General features: G+C 34.4%; 1 protein-coding gene across 6 annotated transcripts in view; it reads right to left on the bottom strand.

Annotated features, from left to right (window-relative positions):
• Nucleotides 1-25,647, bottom strand: part of METTL15 (methyltransferase like 15) — a 247,936-nt gene that overhangs the window by 142,958 nt on the left and 79,331 nt on the right. For all 6 annotated transcript variants that reach the window (XM_042957668.1, XM_042957669.1, XM_015544864.2 and 3 more), the window contains one exon: nt 16,458-16,594. In XM_042957668.1, the coding sequence (XP_042813602.1) occupies nt 16,458-16,594 (137 nt within the window). The remainder of the gene's footprint in view (nt 1-16,457; nt 16,595-25,647) is intronic.

Raw genomic sequence — 25,647 nt, 5'->3', positions numbered from 1 at the left:
TTATTTTAAATAAACACTTGCAGACTCTGTCTCCCCATGCTGGTAATAAGCTAAATAATAGACAGTTAGAACTTAAATATAAAGGCAATGAAGATGACTCAGGAATCAACCTTTCAGAATTTTCAGATTTCAGAACAAGAAGTAACTGAAAAGTAAATGACAGAAAACCTTCAATCTTCTTTAATGGGGAAAAAGTTTTGGGGAAGGTAGCTGCATATAAATATAGGAGAGGGCCAGAGAAGAAGAGACACATAGAAAAGGTCTTTTGATTGGTTGATGGCATTCGTAGAATATTAGTTATTTTATCCTGAAGCCAAGAATTGATAGAGAAATCACAATCAATAAAAAAGTAAATCGGGGGGGAGGGGGGTAAAAAGGAAGACAATGATACAGCTCAGTGGAAAAGTGTTTGGAATTGTGACAGACATCGTCTTCAGTATTTTTTGCTGATAACAGGAAAAAGAACCTGTAATAAAAGACAGAAGGCAGAATATGGCAAGGTGAAGAAAGCTGGATGCAGTGTCCCACACCTGAAATCTCAGACCAGCTCGTATCCATGCATGTTAAGGAACCAAGAAGGTAAAGACAGGAAACAAAAGCCAACCATCATCTTGGTATATGCCAAAGAAACTTTCCATACTTTTAGAATAATGGCAATAATTATTAGTATAATTATGTATTATCTTATATAACAGTTATTATAACAAAGGAATGATAGCTAATATTTAGTAAGTAAATTGAAGCTACACAATTTAATTGTATAATTTTATTTAACTTAATAAACATACCATGGGGCATATATTAATAGTACCTCATTTTTGAGATGAGAATAAAAACTCAGAAAGTTTAAGTCACTTATCTAAAATTCCACAGCTAGAAAGCTGAAATAAGACTCCAAACCAGGACTGATTGATTCCAAAATCTAGAGTCCTTCTCCATCAGTGGGGATGGAAATTTGTCATAAGTTAGATCCACATGAGTCCATAGAAGGAGAACCCAGAGATAAAGAAGGGTCAGAAACCCTGTGAATCTGCAAAGTTTAAGGTAAGAGAAAAATGGCACATCCAGGCAGGGTAAATAGAAAAAGTTTAATAAAGAGACTATTTACAAAAGTATGACTAGGTTAAGGAGAGTCAAAACGGGCTGTGAGAAGCACCCCAAAGCTACGAGGTGAAAAGGCAAGGACAAGAAGTGGTGAGTGGAATCCCGAAGAGCCAGAGATACATCTGGTAGGAGGCTATGAACAATGACCTCCCTGAAGAGGAATGTGGCCACTGTGTCTCACACTTTGGCCTCACTCTCCTCTGCCCTGTCACTTCCTTCCAGTGCCTCCCATTTGCTGAACTCAACCAGAAGCCAGAGGCAAAGAAGACTGTTGATAAATCCATAAAGGTTATCTTCTGGGATTCAAATGTGGACAAGGGTGGAGGGAGAGCCTAGGGATAAATGGAGATTATTCAGTACACCTCATAGGAATTCAGAAGAGTAAGGGTTGACTTAAAAAAAACTGAGAAAAGCAATTCATTTGGTCAACTTGGAATCAGGTACCTTTCTGAGCCTGTTTATCATTCCTTCTTCCAGGTGCTATCATAGTTCTAAGTCAAAAGAAAAGTTAACTTTTGTCATATATTAAAAATGTTTTGATTATAGACATCATGCTTTATCTCTTACTTTGAAACACTATTCCACTCCCAACCATGTGTCCTTTCTTCATAGTCGGTGTCTAATATTTTATATTCTATCTCAATCATGGCAGGACAGTTAAGCAAATACAAGTTAAGGGATGGCAGTTTTCAGGGGGTTCTAATTCTCTAGGCAAATTGGGCTTTCCAGACAGCACGATCCTAGAAGGTATAATTGCCCTCTATACCATTGGTTTCTTTCTGTTTCAACCATAAACAAACACTTGTTAACTTCCATATGTATTTCAAGCACTGAGCCAGGTTCTAGGAATATGGATGTGCATTAGACAGAGTTTCTATCTTCAGTGAACATTTAGTATACAATGTGAACAAATATGTGAAATGTAGCCATATGGAACTACTGTTTTCAAAAGAATTTGATCAAGATACATAGTCAGAAATATGGTTTAGGGATATCTGGGTGGCTCAGTCCCTTAAGCGTGTCCCTTATGCATCAGACTTTGGCTCAGGTCAAGATCTCATAGTTTCTTAGTTTAAGCCCTGCCTCAGGCCCTGTGCTGATGGCTCAGAGCCTGGAGTCAGCTTTGGATTTTGTGTCTCCCTCTGTCTCTGCCCCTCCCCTGCTTGCACTCTGTCTCCCTGTCTCTCTGTCTCTCTGTCTCTGTCTCTCTCTCTCTCAAAAATAAACATTTATATATATTATGGTTTATATAATATATATAAAGTTTAACCGCAATCCCATATACAAAAATACAATATATTTAAATTGTTAAGTAGATATAACCTATAGTTAAACTGGTGATGGGGATTAAGAAGTGCATTTGTCATGATAAGCACCAAGTGATGTATGGAATTGTTGAATCACTATATTATACACTTGAAACTAATATAAATGGTACGTTAAGTAACTGGAATTAAAATAAAAACTTAAAAATGAAAACAATACAATATATATGTATATATACAAACACACATACATATTATTTCATTGAAAACAATACTTAAATTAACTTCATGTGATATACTATATTTCCTATTCTTTTTCATTCAATTCCATAAAATGCTGATCAAGACCCCCCAAAAAAGGGGTACCTGGATGGCTCAGTTGGTTAAGCGTCCAACTCTTGATTTCGGCTCAGGTCACAATCTCACAGTTCATGAGTTCAACCCCGTGTTGGATATCTCTAACATCTCAGAGCCTGGAACCTGCTTTGGATTCTGTGTCTCCCTCCTTCTCTGTCCTTCCCCCTCTCATGCTCTATCTCTCTCAAAAATAAACATTAAAAAAAAATTTTAATAAAATAAATAAAATTTAGTATCACAATACTAACTTAAATTTCACCTATGAACATGCAACATAATTTTACCTTGGAATGAACTACTTTAATCCCTTCAAATCCCATTAAAATGGGAAGCCACAGACCATCAAAGAAAAGTAGGATTTCTAGTAGGATGATCAGAAAAAGGAAACCTACAGGGCCCAATCACTACCAGCTTTCACAAAGAGTGTCAATTCCTAGTCTTTTAACTTGTTCTCACTAAATCTTTTCCATTTTACCCTCTTCCTACCCATATTCTTCAGGTAGAATAATTTGTTAGACATGCAAATATGATCATGTCAGTTTTCTGTTTCAGCACTTGGTACCTTTACATTGCTCATAAAATAAAATCTAAAATCCTTCACAAGGCACTGTATGATCTGGCCCTAGTTTACCTCTCTATCCACTTCTCCTCTCTGTCTCTCATCCATTCAAACTGTTCATTTTATAGTCCCTTCATTGGCATTCTCTTTCCTGCTAAAGATCTTTGAATATTCTGTTCTCACTACTACAAGTGCTGTCTCAACTCCATCATCCCTCCCTCTTCACCTAGCTAACAGTCACTAGTCCTTCAGGTCCTGTCTTGAATTCACATAGTAGGTAGCTTTCTAGGTATTCTAGACTAGAACATATTGCTCCTAGAACATACTATATTCATTCTTAGCCATAATCACAACTGCAATGCAATAATTAATTGTGAAATTATCTTCTCCTATCTATTTTCCATTTACTTCATGAGCTATGTGAAGGCATGGACCCTGTACCCATCCCCTGGGAGCCACTACAACAGTCACGACTGCCTAACACTACTTAGTACAGCATGTTTCCTCAAGCCTTGGAACTAAATGTTTAGTATATCAGAAAATCACATACGTTCACCTCCCCAAACACCTTCATCCTGTAAGATGGATATCCCTCGGGTAAAGGTTATATTTAGTAGTGTTCAGTGGGACAAAACCTAAGATGTCTTTTTAGTAATGTTTATATTACCAAAAATAGTGAAAAGGTGACAGACCATCAACAATAGTTCAAAATGGCTTTGTTAATTTTTCAAGTTGCTTTTTTATGCTTGCTTATATTTATAAAAATTCTTTTACTTTGATGGTACATAGTAGAACTGACCTCCCATGGTTAGTAAGATTAATAGGAGCTGTGTCTCCTATCTTATCCTGGTAGTCTAAATTTTAGGTAGATAGGGCTGTTTGAGGTAGTGTATCCCTTTGTGCGGTTTTTACACTGACCCTGGGGACAAAAAGCCTGGGTATGAGTATGGGTTCTGCTAGAGAAAATGACTAAATTGCTTTGCATACAATATTGTAGAGTGGTACAGAGAACATAAGTAGCAAGCCTGAACCCATGAGGTCTAGATTTGCCTTTGCCCTGGCTTCCTGTATGAATTTAAAATAAAATTTAACAAGTTTAACCAAAAATAAGAAAATAGTCGCTTAAAATAAGAAATAGTCGCTTAAAAGGAATAAAAGTTAAATGGTAAACTTCAAAGTGCCAGGGAACAGACTATAGACTTAGAAGAGATCATTTGATTTAGAATAGATCATGTCAGGGGGACCTGGGTGGCTCAGTCAGTTAAGCGTCCAATTCTTGATTTTGGCTCAGGTCATGATCTCACAGTTTGTGAGTTCAAGGTGCAAGTAGGGCTCCTCACTGACAGTGTGGAGCCTACTTGTGATTCTCTCTCTGTCTCTCTTTCTCCCCCACTCATGCACCCTCTCTCACTCTCTCTCAAAATAAATAAATAAACTTAAAAAAAAAAAAAAGAATAGATCATGTCATATGAGTAATATACTTATAACTCTCCACTTTAATGACCATGGAACAAACTTTAATCTAAAAAAATGGAGGCCAGCTATTGATACCTATTTAATCTTCTCTGAAAGCAAACAAAACAATGGATGTTCGAATAGTATCAGTAACTAAAAACTTTCCTCAAAAATGTGGCAGAATACTGGAAAAACATCTCTTCTTACCAAAGGTAAGATGAGAGCCTGATTGAAGGCAGTAGAGACACTTAATTAAAAGGTTAAGAATGTTCCATTCTTACTCATTACCTCAGAAACACAAAAAAGCACCTGAAAGGATTATTTAAACAGTCTAGACAGGAATACTCTGGGGCTACCGGGGCCATTTTACCTCACTACTTCTTATGCAGGAAACAATACTTTTATGACTACATGCATTTAGGGCTTACAATTCATACAATGTGTTAACACCAAGGGCAGAAATGGATAGGTATTGTCAAAAGGTACCTTGGATATGAAGAATCTCTGTAGAATGGAAGGCTGGAAAAGCCACAGAAGTAATAGGTTATGGGATCAGTAGCATTTATAAACCGTGTTCTCCAGTAAGAATAAGAAAACAGAATCCTCCTCCTATTGGCAGATCCTAGACAATGAGTCTAAAATGTTAAACTTTTTGCAGTAAGAGACTATGTGCCTCAAGTAATTTTTTAGCTTAAAATCTAAAGTGAAGATTCCAGCCACATAACACCAAATAATGAGCAGGTCAACAAAGAACCTATGCAAATAGTAAAAACTGTACATATAAATACATGACCAAGAAGGGGGCCTATGAAAAGATCCTGGAAGAGAAAAGAAGGAAAACTTTGCATTCAAGAGACAGAGCAAAAACATACTTTTAAAAAAGATTTGTTAGAAAAAACAGAAATACATATACTTTGGATTCCATAAATTTCAAAAGTCTGCTGACTGTTAAAACAAAAATGAGACAACAGAACAGGAAGAAATAAAAAGGAAATGGCAGAAAAGAACAGATCAACAAATTAAATATGGTTACAAGGAAAGATAACTTCCAATACCTGAATCAAAACATGAACAAGAGTCAGTAAAAATCACAATCGACACTGTAGAAAACCAAATCTGTAACATGGAGAATAACCTTGAGGAGATGTCCCAGTACAGTGAGGCAAAGTAAAAGTAGCAGGAAACACTGAAGGGAATTAAAGGTCATGGAGACAGATAATACAACTCCAGCCAACAAATAAAAAGTGCTCAAAGGTTAGAAAATGGAAAGAAAAGCAGAGGCTAACACAAAAAACTCCTTTGTAGAGAAAAGACCTGATCCACAGGCAAAATTGTTCACAGAGTATATGGAAAATTAATGAAAAGAGACCAATTAGTAATATTTCTTAGTGAAATTTGTGAATATCAAAAATGGTCAAGAACTATATCTAGTAAGCATCTAGGCTGGTGTGGGGAGAGGGGAGTGAGAAACAGATTACCTAGGAGTGGAAAAAGGAAACTAGGTTGATCTCAGACTTCTCTACAACATTCCACGTCAGAAGAAAACAGAGTAAAATCTATAAAATGCCCCAAATGGTATGCCAAATCAAGTTACTGATGTAAGAAAGCATGAGTACCACAGTCTCTGTAGACAAAAGCAGAGATGATTCCCTTTTGCATATTTCTAGAAATAACATTTAAAGATGTGATCAACCGACTAAGATATGAGCCTACATGAAGAACTCAAAATAGGACCTGTAGTATAAAAAGGCTAGTGGAGTGCACTGACATGAATTAAATGGATTTAAGTAAAAATAATTATTTTAGGGGTGCCTGGGTGGCTCAGTCGGTTAAGCATCTGACCACGGTTCAGGTCATGATCTCATGGTTCATGAGTTCAAGCCCTGCATCGGGCTCTGTGCTGACAGCTCAGAGCCGGGAGCCTGTTTCGGATTCTGTGTCTTCCTCTCTCTCTAATCCTTCCCCACTTATGTTCTGTCTCTCTTTCTCTCTCTCTCTCTCAAAAATAAACATTAAAAATTTTTTTAAATTATTTTAGATATGACCGCCAAATAGTGTAAATGTTAATAAATTATCATAATAGTAGATATGAATGAATAAATCCAAGATAATACTTTAAAAGACAAGCAGGGGGTTGGGAAAAACAAGTAAAATAAAAGTGGGAATATCATTTTCTTCTGTATACTTAACAAAAAAAATGTTTAAATTCGTTAAATTTTAAAAAAACACATCAGCCAGTAGTAAATTAAAAAACAAAAAGTATGTCATCAAAACTGGTAGAGAAAAGGCAAACTGGATATATATATGGACAAAATAGATTTTAAAAGCCAAAAAAATTTCAATGAAACATAAAAATAGAAAAGTATAAAACAAGATCACATAGAAGAGTGCAAGCATGTCCTGAATTAATTATCCGTTTACAGAACACATACTCAGATTTGTTTACACAAAGTACATCTGGTATTTGTTGTTAATAGGAAGACATCTAAAATAATATAGCATAGAAAGATTTAAAATAGCAGCAATATGGACATGGATGACACTATAGTGAAGTTAGAATTCTTATAAATTAAGTAATAATTACATGAAGGAAACACTCTACAATCAATAAAATTATTATTTAGATAATTTAATGAAATATGAACGTGCTAATATATAAGTAATAGTATGATACATATATCATATATGATCTATATAACATATAATATATAATGTATAATAATCTGATAATGTAGAAGTATGATCAAATTTTATAAAACATATATGTATGCATATTGAATGCATAAACATGTTAATACTGGTGATGGGATTTTGAGTTATTTTAATTTTCTTTTCAGACTGTTCTGTATTTTATCATTTTAATCAAGAAAAAGTATTAATGAGAAATTACACAAAATCTGTAATAAATGGAAAAGCATATGACGCTTCTGGATTAGGATATAGAATAAATATGCCAATTCTTTCTAAATTAATTGTTTAATACAATTGATCAAAAATTTTTTTAAACTTGGCCAAGATATTCTTACAATTTAGATATAAGTATAAAAAGCAAAAGTACCCAAGAAAGTACAAAAAAGAAATAGTACATATAATGAAATATTGATAATTAAAAAGATGGAATGAAATACATAAAATCATTACTATTGATAAAGGTGGTGGAATAATTAGTGAGTTTAATTTTTTCCTTTACATTTTTCTGTATATTATAAATTTGTTCCAATGAGCTACCTACTTTTATAAACTGTTGAACTATAATGTTAAAATTATAGTCAAGTGACGGGGCACCTGGGTGGCTCAGTTGGCTGTGTCCCATTCTTGATTTCAGCTTAGGTCATGATCTCATGGTTTGTGGGTTCGGGCCCCACCTCGGGCTCTGTGCTGACAGCGTGGAGCCTGCTTAGGATTATCTCTCTCCCTCACTCTCTCTGCCCCTCCCCTGCTTGCTCGCTCTCTCTCTCTCTAAATATATAAATAAACATTTAAAAAAAAATTAGTCAAATGATAGAATCAATTATGATATTTATTATTTTCTTTATATATGTCTATATTCTCTCTACTCAATAGCACATTTTATTCCTGAATTTAGAAAAAAAAAATCATTAAAAAAATTGTCTTCCAACATCCATCTTCCACTGTGGCAAAAGTAAGCAAACACCCCACTGCTCCAATTTAAATGTGTTTTCTCTCTTACAGTCTTCAGAGGCAATAGGAAAAAGCTTCAGTTTTCAAACAAGAGGTGATCTGACATGCCATCTTTTCTGAAACACCTAAAATTGGTTAGCCTAAAATTCAACCTTCCCATGAATTTCTTAGTTTTCAATGAAAATGTTACTTTCTATTTTTGACTTCATTTTGACAGAGTAAAGAATATGAGATTTTTCACAAGCATAAGCTTCTCTTTGACAATGGCAAAATAAATAAATGAAAGAAAGAAATTACTATATTTCCTCAAAGGATACTCACACTGAAACGAAAAACCGTTTCCTTTATTGTGTACCTTACTACAAGTCGTAATTATACATGTATCTTTAAGAAGATGTATTTTTAAGAAGTTTAATCTGTCCATCCTTCCAACCATTCATCCATCCATCCATCCATCCATCCATTATCCTGAAAAATAATCCTAAGGCCGAATCTGTTTTTTTTATCTCATGTATGTTCCTATACTACAACTACATAGGTAGGTATTCATAAATAATATATAGCATTGCTTGGCATTTTCTACTTTCCATATCATGCAGACATGTGATCATACAATCTCTGGGTTTGTCCTTTTTAACCAATTTTCCCTTTTTCCACACATCCACCCACAACTAATTCCTTCTTCCTCAAGTACTCCATGATTATATATACACAAAATGTATATATAAAGTCTACGATAATGCTGAAGATATGCTTCCTTAGATACTGATTCTTTTACTTAGATGAAATAAATTCTTAGCATGTTGTGTACTTTTTTAATATTAAAAGATGCTCACGAGAAATGGATGAATATCCTTTCCCCATATCTTCACTTTCAAAATCATTCTGTTTTTCCAGTCTGATATATATAGGATATTAGCCCTTATTATTTTCACTTCATTTTCCTCATCACCGTTATTGATATTGAGCATCTTTTCATACCTTAATCTACCATAAATGACCTTTCCATATCTTTTGTTCATTTGCCAAATTGGATTTTGTTGTCTTATCAATTTTGAAAAAAAACTCTTCCTACATAATAAATATTGATCGGGTTCAGGACATGCTACCTCAAAATACATTACCTTGGCACACTGAATATTTCAAACTGAAGGAATTTGAGAAATGGCACATGAAAGAACTTGTTGACCTTCTTCTGCAGTAGGTCTTCAGACCCTTATGTGAGAGATGCCCTCCCTCTATGCAGAGGAAAAAAGCCTTCTTATCTCTGAAGATGAGGGACAAGAGGAATCTGAATGCATGGGGCTTGCTAAGTTTCTCCCAGTTGACTACACTTAGTTCATACCCTTGTCCTATCATATTTATCCATAACTTTCCACTCTTCATCAAACCCAGTATAGAAATAATCAAGTATAACCATGTCTTAGGTACTTTACTTCCTTATAAAAGCTCCTATGTCACAGAAAACTTAAATAAAAAATGTGTATGCTTTTTCTCTTGTTAATTTGCTCAGGCTGAGAATTTAGGAGGATAGAGGAAAAAGATATTTTCCTTCCCTAGAATATCAATTCTGTTCCTATTCTCTATATTACTAATATTTCTTTTTCCAGATTGACTGGAAAATATACCATATTATTTTTGTCATATACTTTTAAAATTTTTATGAGATACTCTAGCATTTAATTTTATAGATTTATGATTTCTAGTCTTAAGAAATTTTCTTACCTTGGATTGTCTATATTATCTCTTCAATTTTCTTACAGAATTTTTATTTTCAGTTTTTCATACCTTTTTACTTTATCTGGAAGTTATTTTTGAATCTGATTTAAAATAGGGGTTCATTTTATGTTCTTCATAGTGATCACTGTAACAACCCTATTTATTTAACAATGCACTATTTTCTCAAAGAAGTGAAATACCTTTGTCTTTTATTAATTTTTTTATAGTATAGTATATATCTATTACATACTGGAATCTATATCTAGATTCTTTCTTCCACTAATCTACTTACCTATTCTTGTGCCAATATGATACTGATTTCATTATAGTGTTTTTAAAGTATGATCTGACATCTGGTAAGGCAAGTTTCCCCTCACTTTTTTATTTCCCCCCAAAGATCGTGTCACTCCCTCCATCCCCTCAAAAAAAGATCTTGTCACTCCCCTGCCATACATACTTAACATCATATTATATAAACTAATAAACAAATGTACCTCAGTTAAAGTGCAATCAACTAAGATAATTCCTGGGAGTACATTAAATTTGGGGAGAATTGACTTTTTAAATAATACTAATTTACTGGTACTACACCAAAACAAATGTTTTCTCTTCGTTCATTTCCATATGTCCTTCAGTAAAATTATATTTTTTTAAAATTTAGAACTGCGCCTTTCTTATTAAATTTATTGCTAAATATTCTATATAGTGTTAGATACTTTTTTGAGAATGGAATTTTTTTCCTAATTCTCTTTCCAAGTATTTACTACTGAGTATATTTTAAAGTTTTTATCTAGCCATCTTATTGTATCATCTTACTAATTTTACAAGTCTTTCAGTTAAATGATTACAAGAAGAATATTTTAACCTTTCTTTTAGTTTCTTACTTACATAAGCCAGAACTTCCAAAAATACTGATTAGAATATTTATAGAAGCTAATCCATATTTAAATCTAGATTTTGATTTAAATTGTTATAGTATTTTACCTTTTGGGAAAATAATTTCTGTTTGTCCTTGCATAATAGGATATTTTACATTTAAGTAGTTTATTTATATTCCTGTTTAGCATAGAGATTTTAATAAGAATAGTTGATTATAGTCATGCTTATCAACTTATCACTGGCTGTTTGATGTGGAACCATCTCTATATTCTTTAGGTATTACTCTTAATTAGGCTATACATATTCTTCTTCTTTTTTTTTTTTTTTTGAGTTTATTTCTTTTTAAGAGAGAGAGGGGTGGGGCTGGGGGGAGGCACAGAGAGAGAGATAATCCCAAGCAGGCTCCATTTTATCAGTACAGAGCATGATGCTGAGCTCAAACCCACAAACCATAAGATCATGACCTGAGCCGAAATCAAGAGTGGGACGTTTAACCAAATGAGCCACCCAGGTGGCCCGTATTATTCTTTTAATTAAATAATATATGAGTTAGATATGCTAGTATTTCCTTTTGAATTTGCATCTATATTCTTCAGTGAGGTTAGACTTTTTCTATTTTTTTTCTTTTATACTATTTCTATCAGGATTAAATATTAAAACTAGGTTAGATTCAATATAAAATGAACTGAAAGGGCTTTACATATTTACCATGATCAAGAATAGTGTAAAAGACAATGCTCTTTCCTATTTTTTTAAGAACTAGGTAACAACTGCAAATCTAGTCATGGTACATTGTTCTACATACTTTAGCTACCTTTCTTATCTCTGTTGTGATAATGTAATGATCTACTCAACTTTCATAATATTCAGTCAATTTTAATAATTTATATTTGATAAAACATTATTCATTTCATCCAGGTTTCACATGTTACCACAGAATTATGGTTGTATTATCTTATGATTAATTTATCTTGTGTCTATGGTTGGTGTCCTCTACAGTCTTAATCATATATTTTTGCTCATTTTTTTCTTTAATAATCAGGCTATTGGGGCTCCTGGGTGGCTCAGTCCGTTGAGCATCAGACTTCGGCTCAGGTCATGATCTTGTGGTTTGTGAGTTCGAGCCCCGCGTCAGGCTCTGTGTTGACAGCTCAGAGCCTGGAGCCTGCTTCGGATTCTGTGTCTCCCTCTCTCTCTGCACTTGCCCCACTTGTGCTCTGTCTCTCTCTGTCTATCAAAAATAAATAAAATGTAAAAAAAAAAAAATTTTCTTAAATAATAAAAAAAATTAATCAAGCTATCAAGGACTTTTGTTATTTTCAAATAAACACTTAGGATTTCTTTATTCTTTTTTCTTTTTAGTTTCTTTGATTCTGATTTCAATCTGTATTAATCCCTTCTTCCTATCTTATTTTGATTTACTCTATTGTTCCTTAACTAATTTATTATGCTTGACAAAGAATTATCTTATGGATGAAGTAAAAAAGTATCAATTAGATTTGAGTCAAGGTAGTATAAAACAAAATAAAATGAGATTATTAGGCTTGAAATGGAAGAACAAAGCCAAAGGTATCATAATCCCAGATTTCAAGGTATACTACAAAGCTATAGTAATGAAATAGTATGGTACTGGCACAAAAATAGACACATACAGCTCTTTGGACAAGAATAGAGAACCCATAAATAAACCTATGATGATATGGTCAACTGATATATAACAAAGGAGGCAAGAATATACCATGAATTAAAGGCAGTATTTTTAATAAATGGTATTGGGAAAACTTGACAGCTGTGTGCCAGAGAATGAAACTGGATCACTATAAACAAAAATAAATTCAAAACGGATTAAAGACCTAAATGCCTGGGTGCCTGGGTGGCTCAGTTGGTTAAGCCTCTGACTTTGGCTCAGGTCTGATCTCACCATTTGTGAGTTCAAGCCCTGTGTCGGGCTCTGTGCTGACAGCTCAAAGCCTGGAGCCCACTTGGGATTCTGTGTCTCACTCTCTCTCTGACCCTCCCCGCCCCCCTTGCACTCTGTGTCTCATTCTCTCAAAAATAAATAAACATTAAAAAAAAATTAAAAACAAAGACCTAAATGTGAGGCCTGAGGGGTGCCTGGGGGGCTCAGTCGGTTAAGCGTCCAACTTCAGCTCAGGTCATGATCTTGCTGTCCTTCAGTTTGGGCCCTGCTTTGGGCTCTGTGCTGACAGCTCAAAGCCTGGAGCTTGCTTCATATTCTATGTCTCCCTCTCTCTGCCCTTCCCCACTGATGCTCTGTCTCTCTCTGTCTCTCAAAAATGAGTAAATGTTAAAAAAAAAAAAAAAATTAAATGTGAGACCTGAAACCATAAAACTCCTAAAAGAAAACAAAGGCAGGAATCTCTTAAACATTCACCCTAGCAACATATTTATGCATATGTCTCCTTTGGCAAGGGAAACAAAAGCAAAAATAAGCTATTGGGATTACATCAAAGGGAGAGACAGAGAGAGAGACAGACAGAGGGAGACAGAGAGAGAGAGGGACACAGAGAGAGAGACAGAGAGAGGAATTAAAAGCTTTTCCCAGCAAAGGAAACCATCAACAAAACAAAAAGGCAGCCTCCTAAATGAGAAGATATTTGCAAATGATACATGCAATAAAGGGTTAATATCCAAAATATATAAAGAATTTATATAACTCAAATAAAAAAAAACAAAAACAAACAAACAATCTGATTTAAAAATGGGCAGAGGACTTGAATAGATGTTTTTCCACAGAAGACATACAGAGGGCTAGCAGATGCATGAACAAATGTTCAACATCACTAATCAAGGAAATGAAAATCAAAACCATAATGAGATATCACCTCACACCAGTTAGAATAGCTAGTATCAAAACGATAAGAAATAACAAGTGTTAAGGAGGATGTAGAGAAAATGGAACGTTCCTGTGTGAAAAGTAAACGGGTGTAACCACTGTGGAAGATAGTATAGAGGTTCCTCAAAAAACTAAAAATAGAAATACCATACAACCTAGTAATTCCACTGCTGAGAATTTACTCAAAGAAAACAAAAACACTAAACTCAAAAGATAATAGCATCTCTATTTTTATTGCATTATTATTTACAATAGCCAAGATACAGAAGCAACCCAAGTGTCTACTGACAGATGAAGAGATAAAGGTATATATACATTGGAATACTATTTGGCCATAAAAAGAATGAAATCTTGCTATTTGTGACAACATGGATGGAACTAGAGGGTATTAATACTAAGTGAAATAAGTGAGACAGAGAAAGAAAAATATCCTATTATTTCATTTATGTGTGGAATCTAAACATAAAATGAACAAACAAAAAACAAATAGATTTTTAAATACAGAGAAACTAGTGGTTGCCAGAGAAGAGGTGGACGGGAGGATGGGTGAAATAGCTGAAGGGGTAAGAGGCACAAACTTTTAGTTATAAAATAAATAAGTGACAGAGATGAAAAGTACAGCCTAGGGAATAGAGTCAATAACATTGTAATAATGTTATATTGTGACAGATGATAACTATACTTACTATAGTAAGCATGGAGTAATGTGTAGAAATGTTAAATCACTATGATGCATACCTGAAACTAATAGAACATTTATGTCACCTATTCCTCAAAACAATAATAATAATAATAATAATAATAATGACGATGATAATAACAATATTAGGTAATGGGGCAGGATGCATGTCTCAGCTTTGTTTCTATTTAGTCATATATGCCTTTTAGCAAATCATATCTGTCTAGCTAATGGTTTCTACTACTGAAAACTGAAAAGAAAACACAGTCTCAAGATATAAAACTACACCTGACAAAATTGATAAAATGTTAAGTTCTATCTGAGGAAAGGAGGCTATTTGAAGGAATAAGAGACTTTGGAAAATCTGAACTGGAACTCATTGCCTTTAGAAACAACAATATCTAAGAAAAATCCAGTTTTTCTATGATAGTGAAATAGGAGACCTACATGCATTCTATGAATGTTCAGGTCATAAACAAGTGAACTCCTAAGATGTTTTACAAACATGGATGCCCTAATTAATACAAGATCTTCTTAAAGAAGATGCATCTATGGGACATTGCAGAATGACAGAGGTAGGTTTAAAAAAAAAAGTATCATATCATTAAACCATATCCTCCTATTTTTCTTAGAAGAAAATAACCTGGGGTCAAACTGATTTCAGGCACTCCAATAAACCCTCTGATACTGCTAACAAAAACTTAGGTGTATTTATTCACATTTTTATTGGGAGAATTAATCACATTGATAGATTTGTAGAGTTTGGGACCTGAAAACGTGAAATAGACTATTCTCCTTTTTTTAAAATTTTTTTAACATTTATTCATTTTTTGATAGAAAGAGACAGAGTGTGAGTGGGGGAAGAGAAGAGAGAGAGACACAGAATCTGAAGCAGGCTCCAGGCTCTGGACTGACAGCACAGAGCCCAATGCGGGGTTCGAACTCACGGACTGTGAGATCATGACCTGAACTGAAGTCGGACGCTTAACTGACTGAGCCACCCAGGTGCCTCAAAATAGACTATTCTACATTAGTAATTCAGCTTCCTATCCTTAGTCTGTGATTAAACTTTTCCATGGTCATACTTTTGCTACTTTACCAAATGGACCTTTTCATTATTGGACAGTTAGAACTATCAAAAGACCCTGGCTTACATCAAGTCAAAATTTACCTCTAAAATTCTCATCTATTTTCTTGATTTCAGTCTCTGAAGCATAAGAGAAGAGAACAATTCCTTATTCCTGAAAACAGCCCTTTACATATTTGTAGATAGTCATCTTAACTCCAAGACATTTTCCTTTTTCAGGCTGAAAACTTTTAAACAACATAGCATAACTCATCCAAAATTTTCTCTAAAGGAAGATGCTTTCACTTAGGAAGTGAACAGGAAGGAAGTTCTTCCTAAGGAAGAACTTAGGAAGACAATATTTTATATTCATTTCCAAGGTGAAAGGTCACCTAATTCGTGACAGAGGGATAGACTGCTCTAAATTTACTTGTGAATTTCAAAAAGAATTCAGAGACAACAACTGTATTACGTTAATATATGTGACCTAATGAATTCTGCAGAAGTCTCACATACTTATTTACTTCAGTAAATTCTTGGAAACTGTAACTCATAAATTCTTTAAAAATTATTTTTTAAACCAAGGCTTATTTGTCAAAACATTATTCATGGATGGATTTCAACCCATCTTCAGATTTTAGCCATAAATCATTTTTGTATTCATTTTTATGAATTCAGAAAGGATAAAGGCAGTAATATCATTTTAAGTGGTACTAAAACATTATTTACATTAATTCTTTTGAGGAAAAAAGGGAGAAAATATGTAGCATAGTGAAGCATAACATCACACAAGGGAGAACAAATGCCAAAATGGTAAACCAAGCTCTATAAAACTCAGCATGAAAATTCAATAATTATACAAGAGTATTACTTACGGATAGAATTCTGAAAGCTGTTCAGCTATTGCATAAGCTGTCGGGTCTCTGTCTAAGGCATACAGAGTAATATCTGACTCCTTCTGTAGAATGGCTCTTGTGTGTCCTCCGGAACCAAATGTCATATCTAGAAAAATCTAGCCAACATGAAAAAAGAAAATTACCACTTAGCATGAAGAAAATATTCTTGCTAGCTACCTTAATTTCTAGAAGCACATACTGAATTTCAGAGCTGATAGTAATTTGAAAAACAATTAAAATCATTTTGCCGAGAGTTGAATTTGTTATACATGAGATCTGGATCAATTATGATTGATCGGTCCAAAAGAACGGGACAGATATCAGTAAAATGATAATCTCTGGTACAGGGTGGCCAATTCAAGACAAATTTACATTTTCCTCCAAAGGTCAAACTGGCCACAGTGTTGTACTGCTAGCTTTTTAATGCTTTCCAGCACCTGGCTGATAATGATATTTCCAACAATTTCTCATCAAAAGGAGACAGCTTACAATTAGTATGGCTCATTTTATCTCAGTTTCTCTAAATACTTTATATTACACATAAAGATATTCAAGAATACAAAGAAAGAATGAGAGAGCGAGAGTGAGAGAAACATCGAGAGCGAGCAAGGGAGAGATGGAGGGAAAGAGAATGAATATATCCAACAATAAATAGTCACAGGACAAATCTTTAAAAATCTAAAGTCAAAAACAACTACAGTAAACTCTAGCTTTGCCATGAAGCAGCTATACATCTTTGGGAAAGACACTTAAAATCCCAGTGTCTTTAGGTTTCTCCAGGCTCTGAAAAGAAAAAGAAAGTCTAGAAGAAGATACCATCAATACCTACCTAACTGGTAAGATGACATATAATTACCTAAACGAAGACACTTTTGAGAGTAAAATATTTGCCAGTAATAATTAAAACCATTAAAAACATATTTGTGAAGAAGTTAATTGATGGCAGCCAATGTGGAAGTCAAGACACTCAGTGTTGTGCTCTTAGTTTAATGTACCCTTTCAATAAGCTTCATGGTATTATGAAAATAAAAATAATCATTCCAATAATATCGAATACTGTGAAAAAATAATATATACTAAGCCAAACTATTAAAATATTCAAACATATAACTTTAAAGTTATATGAATACACTGCACAAGGGAAATCCCTGCAATGAATGTGAACATTTCCCTGCCCTGAACGCTACAACTTACTTCCAGCAGAGTGGGCAGAAACAAGACGCAAGTATGCTTTCAATTTTTGCTACCAGCAATCATGCTGAGCCCCATCCTCTGATCAAGTCCTCAGAAAAGCTATCCTGCTATTTGAAGAATAATATGGAGAAAATATTCCAATAAAAATTGAAAAGAAGAGAGATATAAGTTATGAGGGATGTAAATGTGGTGAAAATACACAAGCACTGCTTTTTAACAAAAGTATGTTAATACAACTTAACCTTGCATTTCTGTCACTGTCAGCACAAAAGACATGGCTACACACTCTTTTCACCATTATAAACAGTAATGTGAAAACAATACTTGAAGTCATATTATTTGTATAGTTGTTAGGAGTACGTACTTATACTCTCAAGAATGAATAATTTCTTTTCCCAGTCTGTATACTTTTCTTATGCATCTATGAATAGGTAAAAATCTGCCATCTCACCGTATTTCAGTTTTAAAATTGTTAGGGATTTAGGGGCCCCTGGGTGGCTCAGTCAGTTAAGGGTCCAACTCTTGATCTCAGCTCAGGTCATGATCTCACAGTTTGTGGTTTGAATCCCACATCAGGCTCTGTGCTGATGGCATGAAGCCTACTTAGGATTCTGTCTCTCCTTCTCTCTGTGCCCCCCTGCTTGTGCTCTATTTTCTCTCAAAATAAATAAGCTTTAAAAAGAAATTAAAAACGAAATTTCTAGGCGTTTGGTATAAACAAAAAAACTTCTCCAAGGCAAAGTATAAATTACCTTCTTGTTATGCTCAGTATCAAGTCTTAATATCAAGTCTATAATCCTGCACTTAAAATATGATTACCTTATCCCAAGCCAGGAAAAGTCCCCATCAGTAATTAAAAAGAAAAATTCCTTATCATTAAAAATGTTCTTGAAAATGTGAGATGATGATAATAATTTACATGATTATTTTTTTTAATATACAATGATTACACCATTGGAGATATATTGACAATCAAGGAAGTTTCCATAGAGGGAAAAAATTATTACCAGTCAAGTGTAACACAAAACAAAGTGGGAGATATGGGATTTATAAAACTATAAGTGAACCCCACCATATGTCCTGGGTTAATACATGACTGAAGCCATAGACTTTCATTTTTAAAATTCAAATATACATTGCTCATCAAATATAAATCATGACATCCAGGCCTTGTGAGTCAACCAGCACTACAATTGAAAAGGGAGCCAATCAGTCTCTCCCTTTTCCTGGGTCATTAACTTGATATAGGACCACATTTTTTAATTTGTACGAGTTGATGATAAAATTAGGAGATTGGACAAGAACAATGCACAAGAACAAATATATCTGCATGTTAAAAAACAATCTTTCTATGAGTCTGATCTGTGTGTGTGTGTGTTCATATGTTTAGGTCATGTTCCAAACATACATGGAACTCTTTCTTTGAGATTACCTGATATAATTTATCTAAAACACAAAACCCATATTTGATACTAAGAGTTTATTCTGCTAATGTCAGTTTTCACCTGTATAACCCTGGTCAAATTTTAACTCTCTGAGCCCCAGCTGTTTCATCTAAGAAAGGGAGATAGAATGTCTCCCTGTTTACTTTACAGAGATTTATAAAAATTATGTTATTTCTTCCTTATGACCAAAAAAGTAAATGTTATTAGATTTGTACATACACAGAAACTAAGATTACATTAAGCTAGTCAGTGGCAAATGCGGGAACTGAATACAGGAACTTGAATACAATTTGTGTTTTTTCTCGCACTACTCTGCCTCTGCATTAAATCAGTGAAGGCTGTATTTGCCCACTACTTCATGTTTACAAGCATTAACGTTTTCCTTCTTGGTCTAACAAAAGCTCTGTTAGTGAGTATGGACAAGTGGCGTTATTCCCATTTTTGCAAATAGAAAAAAACCTCAAGGTGCAGAGAGATGATGTGACTTGATTTCTTAGATAATATTACTAGCAAGTGAGGGAAAGAGAACTCTAAGCCATGTGTCACCAACTCTAAATTCTGTGCTTTTCTGAAAGAAAGAAAGAAAGAAAAAAAGAGAAGGAGGAGGGGTGAGCAAACAAAAGAAATTTTAAAAAGTGGATGGCACAGAAACAATCACAGCAGAGATAGCTTTACAAAAATTATACAAGAAAACTTTACTTGTTTTATAGAGCACTCATTCCCACTGGCATTTAGGCTCTTGGAAACCATGTCTTAATCTTTGTTGTACCAGGGTAATTCTTGAGATATGTGTGTTTCTCTCTTTTTTTCCTTTGTCCTCCCTCCTTCTCCTCTTTCAAACAGGCACCTAAGGATTCAGAGCTTTACAATGTATGTTCCTTGAGGATTTTTGCATGGCACAAAGAAAAAAGTATCTTTCCTATAGTCTGAAGACAACTACTTTCCTGTCAGTAGTTTAAAAAAAAAAAAAAAAAAAGCTCAGAAAGAATGCTAGTTATCCTGGATAGGTTAGTGTCTTTAAGGAAAAGAGACAGAGAGAGACAGAGATTTCACTGAAATTGGGCAGAAGAGCGATGGAAATGAATGAACAAATTCCAAGAAGGTGCAGGACCGATGAATGACTGACAGGGGATAAGATCTCAAAGCAGCTGTCTGTTTGAGGAACTGAGGGAGTGTGGTCCCTCAACACAGGGTTCTCAGTGCTACTAGAGATTTCCATACCACTATGTGGTACAGAAGAAGCAGAACCTTTGGTCCTCGAGGGCCTACACAGGTTATAACAAAAGGTATCTCAGGGGAAACAAAGGGTAGTATGAGGTGAACAATAAGATGCAGGGTTTCTCTGCACAGCTCTGGATGGTGTGTGGAGTCAAGAGAATGACTGAGATTGATGGTTTCTTAGCACAAGGACATTGAGGCTCAGAGTCAAAATGAAAGTGACTTAAAAAATAAACAAGCATTTGAGGGAAGATCCATGACTACAATTCTCCAACTTTTTTTCAAAGTTTATTTATTTATCTTGCGAGAAAGGGGGGTGGGCAGAGAGACAGGGAGAGAGAGAGAGAGAGAGAGAGAGAGAGAGAGAGAGAGAGAGAGAGAGAGAAAGAGAATGCCAAGCAGGCTCTGCACTGCCAGCGAAGATGAGGGGCTCAACCCCATGAGCCAAGAGATCATGAAGTGAGCCAAAATCAAGAATTGAATGTGAACTGACTGAACCACCCAGATGCCCCTTGCCTCAAATTTAATAGAGTAGCATCAGTGCACAGAGGTAGATGCATAGTAAATATTTAGTGATGCAATTTGAAAAAAAGAGCTCAGCCTCCCAAGGTAACAATGATAAAGATAGCAGTACTCATTTGTGCATATTAATTCAGAAATACTCAAGATAGAAGATTCATTACCATAGGAGGACATAAAACAGTCACAGGATATCCAACTTTTGGATTTATTTAACATTAATATAATCCTAACATTACAAATTGATTCACTAAGGAAAAAAACTTTTGCAAAACATTCATAATAATCTGATATTAATAGTATTATGTACCTCTAATGCACCATGTTCCTATTTGTTGACTAGTGTTCCTTTGCGTTTGAAATAAGAAATGAATATTTCTTATTTTAGGTTCCCTCTTTTAATCAAATACAACTAAATGACATTTTATCCCCATGGTCTTCTAAATATAGAAATGATTAGGTTCTACCTTGCACCATGATGAGTCACACTTGAATAGTTGAGCTATAGCTGTGAATCTGATAATGAACAGGGTACAAATGCAGAATTTCAGAGCTGAAAGGGACATAACACACTATTTATTCCACCTCCTCATTTTACTTATGAGGAGACCAAGGACCAAAGAAGGTAGATGTTTACTAGTGGAGGGCAAAGCTAATACTAAAACTCAGATCCTATGCTCTTTCCACTTGATCTCATAATATTCTTCTACTGACATTATACAATAACACTGAAATAATCAATTTTTGAAAAAGTATTTTTTCTTAATATGAAGATAGATATATGTAGGAACTTTACATCTTAAGCCTCCAACACAGTTGAAAGCAACCACTGTTCTACTGTTCTAAATTGTTTTAAGACTTTATGAAGATAAATCCAATTGAATTAAATTCCAAAGACAATTATGTTATATATATGGCCTCATATAAATGTCCACCCATTATATGTAAGAGCAACTGGGGATAACTGACTTCTTGACAAGTTACAGTTTTCAAATTGATATTGAAATTAAGAGCAAAAAATTAAAATACTTAAAATCACAGCCTCATGGGTAGTTAGAGCTAGAATGACCCATAGAAATAATGCTAATTTAATCCCATTAGTGTATACTACTCTTTCTAGAGTATTCTTAGCATTCCTTTATACCTTTCAGAAATGATATCCTTTAAGACTCAGCTAACGCTGCTCTCTGAAGGGGGAGACTGACAGAAATCAAGGGATTTGCCCAAGATCATCCTGCAGACTAGATAATTAAATGATTTGTTTTTTCCAAACCAAGAATTCTAATCATTGAAATTTTCACACTGGAACACTGTTAAAATTGGACATGAAAACATTTTTAGCCATGAATAGCATGAGGGCAGATCTTTCAATTTCATTTTCCTAATGTTGATTAGTCATTTCCAATCTGTGCAAGATTTTTAATAGTAAGTTCTCATCCGAATTTGGAAACAATATGGCCTGATTTCACTTTAAAATTTCTTCCTATGAATATTTTCTTTTCTGGCAATTACTAATTTTGAATTTTTAGAATTGAAGTGTTTTTGAAAGAATTTTAGTTAAGCTTCACCTATTTGCAACGGGCACCTATTTCGGTATTTTTTTAAATACTGAAACGTCTCAAGCATATACTTAACTTTCTGAATTTTTTTTCAGGAGGCAATTAAATTTAAATGTAGCATTAATTAATAATCTGTATATTTACTGAACACTCAGTACAGATAAGCCCACATGAGGTAATACAAAGATATTAAGCTATGGACCTTCAAATTTGGTAAGGAATTAAGACATGCATACAAATAACTACTAATAAAAATAAATCAGCAATACAAGAAAAAGCATATTTTATAGGAGTGAAAAAAACATACTTATGTCAATCACTTGTGAGATGGACAGAATCAGGGTAGGTTACAATTCACTCAGCTGGGCCTCGAAGACTGGGCAGAAGTCCGAAAGCACCCTATCTTCTCACTCTCCTATATTCTCCAAATTCAATTAGCTACCAAGTCCTGTTGATTTTATCATATAAATATGTCTTAAATTTCTCCGCTCCCATTTTAAATTCAGGCCCCCTTATTTCCTTGTTTTACTACTGCAATAGGCTCACACTCATATCCGCACCTCTAATCTGAATTCTAATTTTTTTTCTACACTGTTAACAGGATATCCTTTCTGAAATAAAATTGTTAACATGTGACATTATTCTCCTCAAAAGCTCTCCAAAGGTTCAAGATAGAGTCCAAATTTCTAGGCATATTGGATAATATTCTTCAGAATCTGGCCTCTGCATTTCTGCCTAACGTTATCTCCCACCACTCACACATGAATTTTACAATGTATTCCTTAGCCATATGGTTATAAAACATAATAAAAGCACATGCAATTACCAAACATGCTGAACTGTCTCATGTCTTCTCTCCCTTCTTTCCTTGTTCCATCTCGCTCATTTTATTCTCAAACAATTACAAGGATTCTGGTATATCCACAGCTCTTTTCCAAAAGTTGGAAATACAACAGTAGGCCGAAACAGACATGGCCTCTGCTCTCATGTAATATTTAACTGGGGGCCTTAGTATCTTTAATATATTCTTCTTTCTTTCTCCTTTCCTCCCCTCTCCTCTCCTGTCCTCTCCTTTTCTTTTTCTTTCTTTCTTTCTTGCTTTTTTCTTTCTTTCTTTGCTTGCTTTCTTTCCTTTCTTTCCTTTCTTTGCTTGCTTTTTCTTTCTTTCTTTCTTTCTTTCTTTCTTTCTTTCTTTCTTTCTGTCTCTCTCTCTCTCTCTCTCTCTCTCTCTCTCTCTCTCTTTCTTTCTAGAATACACCTCAGGAAGATGTCCTAAACATCTCTGTCCCCAATGCCAAATAATGAATGACACAGAATATAATCAATAAATATCTATTGAATAAATATATAAAGACAAAGAGAATTAAATCTTAGCAAAGGTGTAGACATAGGAAAGAATATGTTATATACAGTTTGATTGGAATCCAGGATGTATTAATAGAAGAGAGGAGAAAGAAAAAGGGAGGAAAGAGAAGCAAGGAGAAATTAAAACTTTCACTTATGTGCCAGATACTGTGTAATTTGTTGTGATATGTTCCCTCTCTCCGTCCTAATAGTAGCCCTATGAGACAAACTAGGAAATAATGCTGGAAGGTAGGGTGAAGCAACTGTGGCAATCATAAAAGGCCAAGGTAAGTGATTCACATCACATTTGCTAGAAAATGAACAGCTTTTGAAGACTTCTAAAGTACATAAAATAATGTAACTGCCAAGAGTATTAGATGGGTGGCAGGTTGTGAGAATATAGTTGTGACTTGGTATAGAGCATGCACCCAGGCCAGAGGACACAAAGGCTGAGCTGTCAACAGAAATGGAGAGTAATTATGATAAATAACAACATACAATGCACTTATTGAGTGCTTATTTTATGAACCAAAAATGGTGCCAAACATTTGATCTGCATCATGTATTCATTTTATACATAGGCATAAGCACACACACACACACACACACACACACACACACACACACACACAGTTAATTGAATGTGATTCTTACACATTCTAAGTTACTATTATTATTACTATTTTATAGAGAAACAGGAGATTTAAAAGAGGGTTAGGTGAATTGTCTGAGGCACAGCTGATGAATGTTGGAAACAGATTTCAAAAGCAATCCTGTCTCCTGAACCTAACAGCTTTGCCTTTCTATAGAGGTAGAATAGACTAATTAGATGTAGTGAGTGGAGAAGTGAGAAAAATAAAAAAATGATTACAAGGCATGCTATCTGGGTAACTAGGAGTACACAAAAGACAATATTTATTGTGCAATTATTATGTGCCACCATACATTATGCCACACACTTTAAAAACTTGACCTAATTTAATACTTACAACAGATTGTATGGTACATAAAATAATTTCATTTCACAGATGAGTATATCAGAGCCATTTACTTAGGAAAATATAAATTGGCAGTGTAATTATAGATAGAGGCAGAAATAAGCATTTCCCTCTCCTCCCTTCCACCCTTCTACTCCACCCTCACCACCTCCCAATTAGTGTTAGAAAGGCCAATGAACAACTTCTTTTACTCCAGAAGAGAGAAAAACAGAAGTATGAGAAGATACAGGCAGCTTGACAGGGAGAACAAAGATTTAAGAACTCCACGTGGGAATAGAGTAACTCTTTGTAGTAAACTGGAAACAGTGAAGTGAGGGGCCATACTGAGCAGAGATTCTGAAGAGAGTAATAATAATACAAAGCTGGAAACCCAAAAACATAAGACCAATTATAACAGCATTAATGCATAGTGGGAGGAAGAAGTTTGATTTCCTAAAATACTTAAAGAACACTAAGTTCTAACTATATTTTTAAAGCTCATCCTAGTCAAAAACATTGATACATTAAAAAAAAGTAAGATAAATTACTTTTATTATATATCCAAATTGTATTATGTAGCCTTTGGAAGTATTGTGCCCCCAATACAGTGTAACGTAGCACACATTAAACCAAATGCAACAGAAGAGAGCCCCTTGATGTAATTAGTGAGGCAAATGTTAAAAGGGAGATGAGCTAGTTATTTGGACATGATATGATAAATATAATGGATATTTTGAATTAAAAAAAAATGACTAGAAGAAGTTACCTGCTTTACAGTGTCACTGGAATATTTATAATTGCTAAGCAAACTATTGTTGTACCATTGTGTATTGAATCATACAAGACTATCACTGACTTCTCTCAGACTTTACTTATGTATCTGTCTAATCTACTGACAGGTAGACATTTATCA

The sequence above is a fragment of the Panthera tigris genome, chromosome D1 (genome assembly GCF_018350195.1).
Source record: "Panthera tigris isolate Pti1 chromosome D1, P.tigris_Pti1_mat1.1, whole genome shotgun sequence".
NCBI lineage: Eukaryota > Metazoa > Chordata > Mammalia > Carnivora > Felidae > Panthera > Panthera tigris.
Note: the sequence above shows the minus strand (reverse complement) of the source record. Positions and strands in the feature narration are given on the sequence as shown.